Genomic DNA, 16,369 nt, shown 5'->3' with positions numbered 1-16,369 from the left:
TGTTATTCAGAGCTCATAGAGACGTGACCCTTGGCTTCATCCACCTTGCAGAGAGTGTGAGGCACACCAGTTCCTGGTTTTATAGTCCCTCCCCCTCCTTCCAGCAGGTGCAGCAGAGAGAATGGTGATTTTTTTTTACTTCAAGCCAAAGCTCCCAAGCCACCATTTGCAGTAAGTAGTGCCTTTCAAATTTAAACAAAAGCTCCCAAGCCACCATTTGCAGTAAATAGTGCCTTTCACTTCAAGCCAAAGCACCCAAGCCATCATTTGCAGTAAGTAGTGCCTTTCAACTTCAAGCAAAGTACCCAAGCCACCATTTGCAGTAAATAGTGCCTTTCAACCTCAAGCCAAAGCACCAAAGCCACCATTTACAGTAAGTAATGCCTTTCAACTTCAAGCAAAGCACCCACGCCACCATTTGTAGTAGTGACTTTCAACTTCAAGCCAAATCACCCAAGCCACCATTCGCAGTAAGTAGTGCAATTCAACTTCAAGCCAAAGCACCAAAGCCACCATTTACAGTAAGTAATGCCTTTCAACTTCAAGCAAAGCACCCACGCCACCATTTGTAGTAGTGACTTTCAACTTCAAGCCAAATCACCCACGCCACCATTTGCAGTAAGTAGTGCCTTTCAACTTCAAGGCAAAGCACCCAAGCCACCATTTGCAGTAAGTAGTGCCTTTCAACTTCAAGCCAAAGCACTCAAGCCACCGTGCAGTAATTAGTGTCTTTCAACTTCAAGCAAATATCCCGCCACCATTTGCAATTAGTAGTGCCTTTCAACTTCAAGCCAAATCTCCCAAGCCACCATTTGCAGTAAGTAGTGCCTTTCAACTTCAAGCCAAAACACCCAAGCCACCATTTGCAGTAAGTAGTGTCTTTTAACTTCGTCAAAGCTCCCAAGCCACCATTTGCAGTATGTTGTGCCTTTCAACTTCAAGCCAAAACACCCAAACAACCATTTGCAGGTAGTGCCTTTTTACTTCAAACAAACCATATTTTCATTATCAAACCACATTAAGGGTACTCACAGTTGTGTGGACATTTGTTCAGTGTTATTCAGAGAGACATGACCCTTGGCTTCATCCATCTTGGAGAGACTGTGTGAGGCACCCCACTTCCTGGTTTTATAGTCCCTCCCCCTCCCTCCAGCAGGGGCAGCAGAGAGAATGGTGAATGTTTTAAAAACATTAATATCTCTCTGATTTGTCATCAATGGGAAAAATCCTCCGCACCCGTAAGGCGGAGGGGGGCTCTGAGCGAGGTGGCCAAAAATGACGGCCGTAGGTGGCGACGTTCTGTCGGAAATTTACATTTACCAAGCCAATTAACCTACAAACCTTTCCGTATTTGGAGTATGGGAAGAAACTGAAGATCTCGGAGAAAACCCACACAGGTCACGGGGAGAACGTACAAACGCCGTACAGACAGCGAGCACCCGTGGTCGGTTTTGAACCGGAGGGTCTGGCGATGTGCGGCAGCAACTCTACCGCTGCACCGCCCTGCTGCCCAAATGAGGTGTGTCTTGTTACTCACCTGTGTACTCCACCTTGCCTTGAACAGTAACTTCAAGCTGTAAATAGCCGCAAGTATTCCCAGTCTCCTCGATAACCTGATACGTCTTCAGCGTCTACGAATTCCACAAATAAATTCTAATTAAAATGGTGAGCTACCACACCTGGAGTTTATAACGCCGTGACATGCGTGGCCCAGTAGCGCAGCGAGGATAGCTGCTGCTTGGCAGCACCAGGGGTTTACAAGATTGATCCCAGGAATGAGTAGGTTAACTTCTGCTGAGCGTTTGTCAGCACTGGGCCTGTACTCACTGGAGTTTAGAAGAATGAGGGGGGACCTCATTGAAACTTACAGAATAGTGAAAAGCCTGGATAGAGTGGATAGTATCATAGAGTGATACAGTGTGGAAACAGGCCCTTCGGCCCAACATGCCCACACCGGCCAACATGTCCCAGCTACCCTAGATGTGGGGAGGATGTTTCCACTCGTAGGAGAGTCTCGGGCTAGAGGTCACAGCCTCAGAATTAAAGGAAGTTATTTTAGGAAGGAAATAAGGAGGAATTTCTTTAGTCAGAGGGTGATGAATCTGTCGGATTCATTGCCGCGGAAGGCTGTGGAGGCCAAGTCAGTGGATATTTTTAAGGCAGAGAGATAGATTCTTGATTAGTACGGATGTCAGGGGTTATCTATGGGGAGAAGGCTAGAGAATGCGGTGATGGCTGGTCGGCATGGACTCGGTGGGCCTAATGACCTGTTTCCACGCTGCATCTCTAACGGCTAAAGTACCTTCAAAGGTTAATTGGGACTCTGTCAATTGCCCTCAAGTGTGTAGATAAGTGGTAGAGTGGGTGGGTGGGTGGGGTTTGATGGTGATGTTTAGTTTAGAGATACTGCGCAGGCTCTGTACAGACAGCACCTGTAGTCGGGATCGAACCCCGGTCTCTGATGCTGTGAGTACCACTGCGCCACTGTGTTGTCCAGTTTTGGCACGAGTCACTTCATTATGTACAAGAGACACATCAGAAACTCTCTACTTACAGTAAGTGTTCCATTTCCTATACCGGTGAGTTCCACGTTGATCACATCACCCAGTGGAAACTGAAACGCAAAGAAAAAATATAGGCATGAGTTATGTGAGTTAGTGAGTTTAGTTTATTGTCACGTGTACCGAGGTACAGTGAAAAGCTTTTTTGTTGCGTGTTAACCAGTCAGCGGAAAGACAATACATGATTACAATCGAGCCGCCCACAGTGTACAGATACAGGATAAAGAGATTAATGTTAAGTGCAGAACCAGGGGTCACACAGTTTAAGAATAAGGGGTAGGCTATTTAGGACTGAGATGAGGAAAAACATTTTCACCTAGAGAGTTGGGAATCTGTGGAATTCTCTGCCACAGAAGGCAGTGGAGGCCAATTCACTGGATGTTTTCAATTGAGTTAGATTTAGCTCTTAGGGCTAACAGAATCAAGGGATATGGGGAGAATGCAGGAATGGGGTATTGATTGGGGATGATCTGCCATGATCTCATTGAATGGTGGTGCTGGCTCGAAGGGCCAAATGGCCTACCCTTGCGCCTAATGTCTATTGTCTATAAAGCAGGAACGGGGTACTGATTGTAGATATCAGCCATGATCATATTGAATGGCGGTGCTGGCTCGACGGGCCGGATGGCCTACTCCAGCACCTGTTGTCCATGTGTCTATCTATGTAAGATAAAGCCAGCAAAATCCAATCAAAGATAGTCTAAGGGTCTCCAATGAGGTAGATGGTAGGTCAGGATGCTCTCTAGTTGTGGTAGGATGGTCAGTTTAATTTAGTATCATATTGTATTGTACTATTTTATATATTGGCACCACAAGGCTGAGGGGTAAGCTTAGAGGTTCGTTAAGTTTAGGTTAGTTTAGAGATACAACGCGGACACTGGTCCTAAGGCCTACCGAGACTGCACTGACCAGAATGCACAAACTCCGTACAGGCAGCACCAGTAGTCAGCATCAAATCCGGGTCTGCTTTCTTGGCCATTGACGGGAGATAATAGTGCAGAAACAGGCCCTTCGGCCCACTGTATTGGTGCCGACCAGCAATTACCCCATATACTACACAGTTGGGACAATTGACAATTTTTGCTAAAGCCAATTAACCTACAAACCTGCACGTCTTTGAAGAGTGGGAGGAAACCGGAGCACCCGGAGATAACTCACACGGTCACGGGGAGAACGTACAAACTCCGTACAGACAGCACCCATAGTCGGGATCGAACCCGTGTCTCCGACGCTGTGAGGCAGCAACTCTACCGCTGCTCCACCGAGCTGCCCTTTGCTTTGATGTTAATTAATCTACAGAATCCACTCGGCATCCAAACGCTTCGGGCGGCCACGGTGGCGCAGCGGTAGAGTTGCCGCGGAAACCCGGGTTCGATCTCGGCTACAGGTGCTGTCTGTACGGAGTTTGTACCTTCTCCCCGTGACCTGCGTGGGTTTTCTCTAAGATCTTCCAAAGGCATGCAGGTTTGTAGGTTAATTGGCTTGGCATAAATGTAAATGGTCCCTAGTGTGTGTAGGACAGTGTTAATGTGCGGGGATCGCTGGTCGGTGCGGGCTCGGTGGGCCGAAGGGCCTGTTTCCGCGCTGTATCTCTAAACTAAACTAAGTTAGAAACAATGTGTAGGAAGGAACTGCAGATGCCGGTTTAAACCGAAGATAGACACATAATGCTGGAGTAACTCAGCGGGACGGGCAGTATCTCTGGAGAGAAGGAATGGATGAAGTTTCGGGTCGAGACCCTTCTTCAGAATGATGTCAAGGAAGTGGGCGGGACAGAGGTAAAGGTCGGAGGCAGTAAGACTGGTGGGAGAACTGGGAATGGGGAGGTGATGGAGAGAGAGGGAAAGCAAGGGCTACTTGAAGTTAGAGAAGTAAATGTTCATACCGCTGGGGTGTAAGCAGCCCAAGCGAAATATGAGGTGCTGTTCCTCCAATTAGCGCTGGGCCTCACTCTGACAGTGGAGGAGGCCCAGGACAGAAAGGTCAGTGTGGGAATGGGAGGGGGAGTTAAAGTGCTCAGCAACCGGGATATCAGATAGGTTTAGGCGGACTGAGCGGAGGTGTTCAGTGAAATTATCGCCGAGCCTTCGCTTGGTCTCGCCGATGTAGAGAAGTTGACACCTGCAACAGCAGATACAGTAGATGAAGTTGGAGGAGGTACAAGTGAACCTCTGCCTCTCCTGGAAAGACTGTCGGGATCCTTGGATGGAGTCGAGGGGTGAGTAAAGGGACAGGTGATGCATCTCCTGCGGTTGCTGGGGAAATTACCTGGGGAGGTGGTGGTTTGGGTAATGGGAGTTGACCAGGGAGTTGCGGAGGGGACAGTCGGCGTGGAAGGCGGAAAAGGGGTGGAGATGGGAAGATGTGGTTAGCAGTGGAGGTGGTGAAAGTGTCGGAGGGTTCTGTGCTGCATGCTACGGCTAAACTAAGTTTCCATTGTCTTCGGATCGCGTTCCCACCTTCAGCTGTTCTTGGATCAGTGCGTTGCTTCTCTCTATCTTGATGATCTTGCTCCCACTTCGCCCAGGGCTGGTGAACTTGAACTGCATAGCGATCTCCTGTCGGGAGTAGGTTGCTATGCTGTACGCCGACAGAGCTTCCAGGGCCACCACAGTATCCTTGCCGACCAAAGGAGGGAGAGGGAGAGACTGTTTTACAATGGGGTCACCATTAAAATCACAACTTCACAAGTTATAGGAGTAGAATTAGGCCATTCAGCCCATCGAGTCTATTCCCCCATTCAATCATGGCTGATCTATCTCTCCCACCTAACTCCATTCTCCTGCCTTCTTCCCATAACCCCGGACACCCGTTCTCATCAAGAATTTATCTATCTCTGCCCTAACAATATCCAGATTTGGCCTCCACAACCCTCTGTAGCAATGAGTTCATCAAACTCTGATTAAAGAAATTCCTCCTCACCTCCTTTCTAAAAGAGCGCCCTTTAATTCTGAGGATGAGGACCTCTGGTCCTAGACTCTCCCACCAGTAGACACATCCTCTCCATATCCACTCTATCCAGGCCTTTCTTTTATTATCGTGTAAGTTTCAATGAGGTTCCCCCCCCCCACCCCCTCAACCTTCTAAACTCCAGCGAGTACAGTCCCAGTGCTGTCTAACACGCATCATATGCTAACCCACTAATTTCCTGGGATCATGTCATGTTGTCACTTGTGGGCGGAGAACCAAGGCAAATTCATTGTATGTGAATACTTAGCCAATAAACTTATTCATTCATTCATTCATTCAACCAACTCATTTCTGGGATCATTCTTGTAAACCTCCTCTGGACTCTCCAGAGCCAGCGCATCCTTCCTCAGATATGGGGCCCAAATTTGCTCACAGTACTCCAAATGACCCATTGATCCATTCTAATTCCATGTGGGAGGACCAGGCGTGGGGGAACCGCAGAGAGCGTGAGAACAAAGGACAACAAACCTACCTGATCTCCCAGTTGCCAAACACTTTAACTCCCCCTGCCATTCCCACACTGGCCTCCTCCACTGTCAGAGTGAGGCCCAGCGTTAATTAGAGGAACAGCATCTCATATTTCGCTTGGGCAGCTTACACCACAGCGGTATGAACATTGACTTCTCTAACTTCAAGTAACTCTTGCTTTCCCTCTCTCCGTCTCTCCCCCATCTAAGTTGCACCAGCTTCTCGTTCTCACATAGCAATCAGCTTACAATCACCTGTTTCCTTTATCATCGTGGCATTTTTGCATGTCTTTCATTCATTTGTTCTATATTTCTCTGCGCACCATCTACATCTCTCGATTCCCTCCTCTGATGAAGGGTCTCGACCCGAAACGTCACCCATTCCTGTGTCTATCTTCGGTTTAAACCAGCATTTGGGACCAAATGGAATTACTTTGTGGCGCCCTTTAGGTGGTGACTCATTGCATACCTTGTGTACGGAATGCAAAGCAAAGAATCTCGCTGTGACTTGTCACTTTTGATTATAATGTATCATTCATTCATTCAGTATTCAAATTAAACTGCCATTGACCAATTAATTGACCCATCCCAATTCAATGATGTGATTGCCACAACTCTGTTGCACACCAAGCCAATCTGAGAATGTAGACACAAGAGAAGTTTCTGGGCGACGTTTCAGGTCAAGACCCTTCCTCAAACTGAGAGTGAGAGGAGAGGGAGATACATAGATAAGGAAGTTTAAGGCGTGAAAATAGGGCAGAGGGAATGAGGATGAAGGAAAATGTGGAAAATGTAGAATAGAGCAGTTAGCGGGGAGACACTAACAACAAAGCAAGCAGAGATAAAATGCAGTCTTATTTTCACATCTTACACTTCCTTATCTATGTATCTCCCTCTACCCTGACATCGGTCTCAACCCGATACGTCACCCATTCTTTCTCTCCAGAGATGCTGCCTGGCCCGCTGTATTACTCCAGCACTTTGTGTCTTCTTTTGCTTTTGCGGTGCTGGCTCGAAGGGCCGAATGGCCTACTCCTGCACCTATTGTGTATTATCTTACTCCAGCATTTTGTGTCTATCTCAGGTTTGTAAGTTCATATTAACCTGACTACGGGTGCTGTCTGTACGGAGTTTGCACGCTCTCCCCGTGACCTGCGTGGGTTTTCTCCGAGATCTTCGGTTTCCTCCCACACTCCAAAGACGTGCAGGTTTGTTGGTTAATTGGCTTGGTATAACTGTAAAATTGTCCCAAGTGTGTGTAGGATAGTGTTAGTGTGCGGGGATGGCTATCGGCTTGGGCTGGGTGGGCCGAAGGGCCTGTTTCCGCGCTGTATCTGTAAACTAAACTAAACAACGCTAAAGTAAAGTAATAGAAATAAACGTCTGTAGTTTAAGAAAGAACCTGCAGTTGCTGGAAAATCGAAGGTAGACAAAAATGCTGGAGAAACTCAGCGGATGAGGCAGCATCTATGGAGCGAAGGAAATAGGCAACGTTTCGGGTCGAAACCCTTCTTCAGACTGATCTGAGGGTGGGGATGCAGGAGGAAGAAAGGAAGAGGTGGAGACAGTGGGCTGAGGGAGAGCTGCGAAGGGGAGGTGAAAGTAGGAACTGCAGATGCCTACTGTAGAAGTCAATGTTCATACCGCTGGGGTGCAAATTGCCCAAGCGAAATAGGAGGTGCTGCTCCTCCAATTTACGGCGGGTCTCACTCTGGCCATGGAGGGGGCCCAGGACAAAAATGTAGGATTCGGAATGGGAGGGGGAGTTGAAGTGCTGAGCCACCAGGAGATCAGGTTGGTTATTGGGAACCGAGCGGAGGTGTTGGGCAAAGCGATCGCCAAGCTTACGCTTGATCTCACCGATGTGGAGCAACTGACACCTAGAGCAGCGGATGCAATAGATGAAGTTGGATGAGGTGCAGGTGAGCATCTGCCACACCTGTAAATACTGTTTGGGTCCTTGGATGGAGTCAAGGGGGGAGGTAAAGCGACAAGTTGCAAGGGAAAGTACCAGGAGAGGGGGTGGTTCGGGTGCTAGTTAGTGCAGATGCTAGTTAATGCACAACAGGACACAAAGTGCTGGAGTAACTCAGCGGGTCAGGCAGCATCTCGGGAGAATAAAATGGATAGGTTACGTTTTGGGTCGGGACCCTTCTTGAGACTGATTGTAGGGTGGGGAAACCTGGAAGAATGAATGAATGAATACGTTTATTGTCATTGCACAATACTGTGCAACGAAATTCCATTACATCTCCTCCGGTTAAATAAATACAAACACGACAACCATTAACACATATGTACACTTATTAGTAAAATAATAAATAAGTATTTTAAAAGAATTTAAAAGAATTTGGCGGCATTTCTTGGAATTACATTTTGCTTCCCCAGTGTTCTCTGTTGGAATTTAGCTCTTTTATCGCATATGGGTAGAAACTATTTTTTAGCCTTCAGAGACCTGAATCGCCTCCCAGAGGGTAGCAGAGTAAAAAGATGGTTGGCAGGGTGGGATGTGTCCTGCTTGATATTTGTGGGAGCGACACAAATTCTGGCAGGTAATATAGATACAGGTAAGGGGAGTGGTTGATATAGGCAGACGGTTCAACAAAGGCCAGAGATGTAAAGACAGAAGGAGCGAGACAAAGGGATCAATGAGTTGCGAATTGTGAAGCTGGAGGAAGGAATGTCGGTGGAAGGGAAGGGGGAGGGGAGAAATAGGTGCAAGTCCATGTGGGGCACAGGGGAGAGAGTGGGTGTGGGGGGGGGGGGTGTCAGCCTGAGAATATTTAGTATAGTTTAGAGATACAGCATGGAAACAGGCCCTTCGGCCCATCGGGTCCACGCCGACCAGCGATCACCCGTTCACACAAGTTCCACGTTATCCAACTTGCTCATCCACTAGTGGGCGATTTTACAGAGTGTCGATTAACCTACAAACCCGCACGTCTTTGAGATGTGGGAGGAAACCCACGTGGTCACAGAGAGACCGTGTAAACAAGCCGTCCACAGTGCAGATACAGGATAAGGGGAATAACGTTTAGCGCAGGGGAAAGCCAGTAATGTTCGATCAAGGATAGTCTGAGGGTCACCAATGAGGTAGATAGCAGTTCAGCACTGCTCTTTGGTTGTGGTAGGATGGTTCAGTTGCCTGATAACAGCTGGGAAGAAACTGTCCCTGAATCAGGAGGTGTGCGTTTTCACACTTCTGTACCTCTTGCCCGATGGGAGAGGGGAGAAGAGGGAGCGGCTGGGGTGAGACTGGTCCTTGATTATGCTGCTGGTCTTGCAGCGTGAGGTGTGGATGGAGTCAATGGAAGGGAGGTTGGTTTGTGTGATAGTTCTCAAGTGATACGAGCAGAATTTGGCCATTCGGCCCATCGAGTCTACTCCCCCATTCATGGCTGATCTAACTCTACCTCCTAACCCCATTGTCCTGCATTCTCCCCACAACCCCCGACGCCCGTACTAATCAGGGTCTGGGCTGCGTCCACAACTCTTTGTGATATCGAGGAAGGAATTGCAGATGCCGGTTTAAACCAAAGATAGACACAAAACGTTGGAGTAACTATGTGGGACTGACAGCATCTCCGGAGAGAAGGAATGGGTGGCGTTTCAGGTCGAGACCTTTCTTCAGACCCATTCCTTCTCTCTAGAGATGCTGCCTGACCCGCTGAGTTACTCCAGCTTTTTGTGTCTACCTCTGTCATTTCCAATGGGCTTGGATGGATGCGGTTCCCAAAACACGGCACGGGATCTACCTGCGTGGATTTGAATCCGCCACCGTAGTTCCGCTGTTCCGTCAGCCACTTCACAATGGCGTTGGCGTACTGGAGGTCTTCCATAGTGACGGCGGCCAGGAGTGCATAGGCTGTGGCTTCCACCTCCACTGCGAAGGCCTTCCGTGCTCCGCCTCTCAACGTTTTCTGGTCAATCCTCCAATGTCGAGTATCCATTTCTGCTCGCCCATTCACAAGTCATAGATTTAAAGGGTTTAGTTTAGAGATACAGCGCGCAAACAGACACCTCGACCCACCGAGTCCTCGCCGGCCAGCGATCCCTGCACACTAACACAAGCCAACACACACTAGGGACAATTTACACTTATACCAAGTATACAAACTCAAGCCAATTAACCTACAAACCTGCACGTCTTTGGAGTGTGGGAGGAAACCGAAGTTCGCGGAGAAAACCCACAGTTGGCTGCCAGTGACAAGTGGAGTTCCGCAGGGGTCGGTGCTGAGGCCGCTGCTCTTCACGTTGTATATTAATGATTTGGACGAGGCGATTGAAGGCTTTGTGGCCAAGTTTGCAGATGATGCGAAGATAGGTGGATGGGCAGGCAGAGTAGAGGAAGCAGGGACTCTGCAGAAGAACTTGGACAGGTTGGGATAGTGGGCAGAGAAATGGGCAGATGGAATATAGTGCAGCAAAGTGCAAAGTTATGCATTTTGGTAATCAGAATAAAGGCGTAGATTATTTTTTAAATAGAGAGAGAATCCAAAAATCAGAGGTGCAAAGGGACTTGGGAGTGCTGGTGCAGGATTCCCAAAAAGTTGACATGCAAGTCTTACATACTTACCTAGTAAGGAAGGCAAATTCAATGCGAGCATTTACATCAAGAGGATTGGAATACAAAAACAGAGATTTAACACTGAGACTCTATAAGGCTCTGGTCAGGCCTCATTAGGAATATTGTGAGCAATTTTGGGCCCCATATCTGAGGACGGGTGTGCTGGCTCTGGAGAGGATCCAGAGGACGTTTACGAGAATGATCCCAAGAATGAGTGGATTAGCATATGATGAGCATTTGACGGCACTGGGCCTGTACTCGCTGGAGTTTAGAAGCACTGGCACCTCATTGAAACTTACTGAATAATGAAGGGCCTGGATAGAGTGGATGTGGAGAGTATGTTTCCACTGGTGGGAGAGTCTAGGACCAGAGGTCACAGCCTAAGAATTAAAGGGCGCTCTTTTAGAAAGGAGGAGAGGAGGAACTTCTTTAGTTAGAGGGTGGTGAATCTGTGGAATTCATTGCCACAGAGGGCTGTGGAATCAAAGTCAGTGGATATTTTAAAGTCAGAGATAGACAATTCTTGATTAGAACGGGTGTCAAGGGTTATGAGAAAAAGGCAGGAAAATGGGATTAGGAGGCAGAGATGATTGAATGGGCCGAATGGCCAAATTCTACTCCTATAACTTGTGAACCTGTATTGTCTGCATAAACAAAGAATTTCACTGTAAATAGACACAAAACAGACAAGCAGCATCTCCAGAGAGAAGGGTAGATCCGAAACGTCACCCATTCCTTTTCTCCAGAGATGCCGCCTGTCCCGCTGAGTTACTCCAGCGTTTCGTGTCTATCTTCGGTGTAAACCAGCATTTGTAGTTCCTTCCTACAAAGTTCACTGTTCCTAGATACATTAAGTGTCATTAAATTGAAGTGAATTGTATTGAATTGAACCTTCCGGTTGACAAGATTCTTCTTGAGTTCCTCTTCTGAACCTCTTCCCCTTTGCCCTGAGCCCATGCTTCCCAGTTTTCGAGATAGGATCATGAGACATAGGAGCAGAATTAGGCCATTCGGCCCATCGAGTGTTCTCTGCTATTCAATCATGTTTGATCTATCTCTCTCTCTCAACCCCATTCTCCTGCAATCGCCCCATAACCTTTGATGCCCTTCCTAATCAATAAACCGTCAATGTCCACGTTAAAATACCCAATGACGTGGCAGTGAATTCCATAGATACTGGCTAAAGAAATTCCTCCTCATCTCCTTCCTAAAGGACCAACGTCCTTTAATTCTGAGGCTGTGACCTCTGGTCCTAGACTCTCCCACTAGTGGAAACATCCTCTCCACATCCACTCTATCCAGGCCTTTCACTATTCAGTAAGTTTCAATGAAGTCCCCATAGATTTACATCTGGTTGAACAGCTGCCTCACAGCACCAGAGACCATGGTTCGATCGTGACCTTGGGTGCTGTGTGTTAGTGCACGGTGTTTCTCAATGGGCCAGGCGGCATCTCTGGAGAATGTGGAGAGGTGACGTTTCACGTCGGGACCCTTCATCAGACTGAAGAGGGGTGGCCACCTCGAATCGTTCTCCAGCGATGCTGCCTGTCCCCGCTGAGTTACTGCAGCACTTTGTCCCCTTCTCTTGTAAACCAGCGTTTGCAGTTCCTTGCGTCTGAGTGTGCGGAGTTTGCACGTTCTCCCTGTGGATGCCTGGGATTCCCCGGGATCTCCTCGCTAAAGGTACATCCTTTAATTCTAAGCCCGTGCCCTCTGGTCCTAGATCTCCCACATGGAAACTTCCTCTCCACGTCCACTCTATCCAGGCCTTGAATTATTCTTGATGTTTCAATGAGATCTCTCCCTCATAACAATACATCACTGCAAGAGATTCGAATGGGACTTGGGTCTTTACCTGTGTCATGAGTGTCAAAATCCTTCAATCTTTCGTAAGCCATCTTTGCTATAGAACTAGTCTTATCCACCAGGGCCAGAGCGTAGCTGGTGATGGCCATTACGTAAGGCCTCTTAATGTCTTCAACCTTGCTAGAGAGGAAATCCACAGCCTTGTAGATGCTTTGTTCCTGGAAGAAACGTTTAATTCAGTAATAGACTAGTTTAGGAATAGATTGGGTAAACACACAGAGTCTCTTGCCCAGAGTGGGGGAATGGAGGACCAGAGGACACAGGTTCAAGGTGAAGGGGAAATGATTTAATAGGAATCTGAGGGGTAACTTTTTCACACAAAGGGTGGTTGGTGTATGGAACAAGCTGCCAGAGGAGGTAGTTGAGGCTGGGACTATCCCAACATTTAAAAAACAGTTCGACAGGTACATGGATAGGACAGGTTTGGAGGGATATGGGCCAAATGCGGGCAGTGTAGCTAGGACATGTTGGCGAGTGTGTTCCCTGGTTCTCGATTCCCCTAATCTGGGCAAGAGATTCTGTGCATCTACCCGATCTATTCCTCACATGATTTTGAACACCTCTATAAGTTCACCCCTCATCCTCTTGAGCTCCATGGAAAAGAGACCCAGCCTACTCAACCTCTCCCTATAGCTCACACCCTCAATGTTAAGTTACTTTAACTTAAGAGCGAGCCAATAGTGTTTTATTGTCATATGTCCCAAACAGAACATGAAATTCCTAATTGCAGCAGCACAACAGAATATGTAAACATAGTACGCTGTGAACAATATAATAAGAGAAAAAAGCAATTTTACTTTGGAGTCACGCGAGTCATTACGTCTGAACGCAACGCGCGCGACAGACTGGCAGAGGCACTGCGTCCTCCCAGCCGTCGGGATGGGCAGGTAAGGAAAGTTGAATTACTTACCTGCGTTCTTTCGGGGCTTGAAGCTTTTTGTAGTTTCAGAGCCCAGATGTCGAGGAGACGGTCCGCGGGGAAGCAGGCTGCCGAAGACCGCAGCATTTCCAGTAGCGGGCGACAGTCTTGTTCCCGACATTAGCGCCGGCAGCTGAACCGGCAGGAGACTTCGTGCAGGAGGAGGAGCTCCGTGGTGGTCCTGGGGGACGTAATACCACCCACAAGTCTAAACAAACCTGTTGACTCAGATGAGTCCGGGGAAGAGGGATACCCTCACTCAACGGAGAGCATCTGAGGACGACTCTCCCACATGGAGCAACTTTTGGAGAAGTTGCTCCAACAATGATCTGCTCTAAAGGAGAGAGCTGTGTCAGCCCTGGCCTACAGCAGGCAGTGCCGGGAGCCTCGCACATGGGGCAGCCCAATGTCTTCCCCATTGGAGGGGGAAGTACATATGGAAGAAACCACTTTGAATCAGAGTACAAAAGAACAGGGGGGGAAACCTTCCCAGGGACAAGCAGAAGAAAGCAAGTAAGTAAGTTTTACTTATATAGCACTTTTTAAATCAACTTGCATTGACACCAAAGTGCTTTACATAAAATGAATAATAAAAAAGAAAAGAAGTACTGCAATCATCCAGGTTTCCACTGGGTGCTTCCCTGGATGGAGATCTAGCTAATTGACAGCCTGGGAATTATGGAGAATCCACAGGCAGCAGCACCTGTTTCAGGGCTGCACAAATGTCTCCTGCTCTGAGGAGAGGAGCATCCACGGTCAGTTTTAGTCTGACCCAAAGCAAAAACCTCATTTAGGTCCGCTGGAGGGGCCATGTCAGCGCAGGTATCCTCAGGGGCCTGCGGCAGCACCTGTTTTCAGGGCTGCCTACAAATCTCACTCTCAGTCAAGAGCCAGCAGTTGGCAGAATATCCGCACGCTACAATGCCGGCAAGGGAACAGCGCTATCAGGGTGACTTTGGAGAAACCAGTCGCCGAATCCTCTCTTCAGGTAAGACCAGAAGAGGGAAGCAAAAGCTGTCGGACCAATTAAGGTACCAATGACAAGCAAACCTCATCAGTAGGCGACAACACACCCCACACCTCCATAGGGGGGAAGCGGTTCACTGAAGCCGGTGGTAGCTTGAAAGCTGGGCACGGAAATATGATCAGAGTCATTCATGGAGGTAGGTGGGTCTGGGTTTACTGAAACAAGGGATTGTGGACCAGTTACATGTTGGTAATTTTACTCTTGTGTTTTTGTTCAAAATGACAATAACATGATCTGGTTTTAAAAAACAGATAATAACATGTGATTATTTTTACTGCACAACATTCATAGGTTCCAAGCAGACTTGGAACTCGGACCGGAGTTGTCTTCAAGGCAGGCCCAGTATTATGGGCAGGATTGCCTTTCAGGACAGGTGACAGATGGAGGATGTCACTTCATCCAGGTTTAACTCATATGTGCAGTACAGACTTTCAGAACAGCATTTTTTTGTTAAGGTCTAACAACTGTTTTATAGGAGCTTCCTATAAAATGGTCACATGGCATGCATCGACCTCAAAGATGCATACTATTCGGTGTCTATTCACTAAGAACAGGAGATATTTGAAGTTTAACTGGATGGCATGGCTCTGCCAAATGGGTTGACATCAGCTCCTAGACTATTGACTGAACTACGGAAACCAATTCTGGGTCTACAAAGGTCTCAAAACCACATAGTAATGGCATATTTGGAGGACATTTTCATTTTGGAGTCACCAAGAATTGGCGGAAGCATCAGTCAAAGCAAACCAAAACCCTGTTTAAAAGACTTGGTTACCTCATCCATCCAGTTAAATCAAAATTGACACCTACAAGGGTAATTGATTACCTAGAATTTACTATCAAAAACAGTAAATATGTTGGTGACTTTGCTTTGCCTTGGGGCAAACAACAATATTTAATTCACAAATCCAACCTCCGCAGTTTTGGGGACAGAGCCTTCTCCAGGGCAGCTCCCAGGCTCTGGAACTCCCTCCCCCAACTGATCCGCAATTCCGTGTCCCTCACCATCTTCCTGTCCCGCCTCAAGACCCATCTCTTCACCTCTGCCTATCCTTAGCCCCACGTCCCCCTCCCTTTTCATCTGTGCTTGAATTGCCTCATATTGTGTTTTGAATTGAATTCTGTCTTTAATTTGTGTACTAGTCATGTCTCTACTATTTATTTCATTCTGCTTACATGTTTTTCCTCTACTTTCTAAATTTTTGTAAGGTGTCCTTGAGACTCTTGAAAGGCGGCCATAAATAAAATCTATTATTATTATTATTAATTAAGCCTGCTATGATCTGATAGTCAAATACTAGCCATCTATCAGGCAAACAGCGAGTGTAATTGGCAAATAGTAGCTGCATTTCCAGCAGTATGTCACGGGCCTTTGCATTACCAGAATTTACAGCGAGCAAAGGAACGAACACTCAGATTCCATGCAGGCCAAATTGGCAAAACTATGGATTGCCAGCAGAGGCCATTGTTGAATAACTATGGTGGATAACAAACATGAGACAGCTCAAGGGAAATTTTGCTCGAAAGCCATTCTTCAGACCTATGCAAGCGGCTAAGGATGGGAAGCCACAAACACAGTCTAGAGCTGTGGGGGCAGATGGAATGAGCAGGAGTCTGTAATTCCCCAACACATGGAATCAATTACCCAGAATTGTTTGGGGCACAATATTGACTCAAGGTTTTCTGTAGCAACATGCAACCGGTGCTTGTTCAAATTCAGATTGATAATACCACTGCGGTGGCATATATCAATCACAAGGGTGGTGTAGAATCTGTAACTCACGACAGATTGTCGAACCTCATTTGGCACTGGTGTATCGAGAGGAATATTTGGGTAACAGCGGTCTATCTACGAGGTAGATATAACACGGTGACAGATGCTGGATCACGAATGTTTAATAACAACACAGAATGGATGTTGAATCAGGCAGTATTTAACGAAATAACTACACGATTTGGCATACCAGATATTGATCTGTTTGCATCTAGACT

The 16,369-nt window shown here is 47.3% G+C and overlaps 1 protein-coding gene across 1 annotated transcript in view; it reads right to left on the bottom strand.

Moving 5' to 3' along the window:
- LOC116990202 (complement C4-like) overlaps positions 1-16,369 on the bottom strand; it is a 134,878-nt gene that overhangs the window by 32,967 nt on the left and 85,542 nt on the right. The window contains exons 28-32 of the mRNA XM_033047749.1: positions 12,421-12,589; positions 9,754-9,950; positions 5,021-5,179; positions 2,555-2,614; positions 1,538-1,631 (exon numbers count right to left, since the gene is read on the bottom strand). Of these exons, the coding sequence (XP_032903640.1) occupies positions 1,538-1,631; positions 2,555-2,614; positions 5,021-5,179; positions 9,754-9,950; positions 12,421-12,589 (679 nt within the window). The remainder of the gene's footprint in view (positions 1-1,537; positions 1,632-2,554; positions 2,615-5,020; positions 5,180-9,753; positions 9,951-12,420; positions 12,590-16,369) is intronic.

This window comes from Amblyraja radiata, chromosome 30 (genome assembly GCF_010909765.2).
Source record: "Amblyraja radiata isolate CabotCenter1 chromosome 30, sAmbRad1.1.pri, whole genome shotgun sequence".
NCBI classification, from domain to species: Eukaryota; Metazoa; Chordata; class Chondrichthyes; order Rajiformes; family Rajidae; genus Amblyraja; species Amblyraja radiata.
The sequence above is the reverse complement of the archived record's forward strand: the minus strand, read 5'-3'. Positions and strand labels throughout refer to the sequence as shown.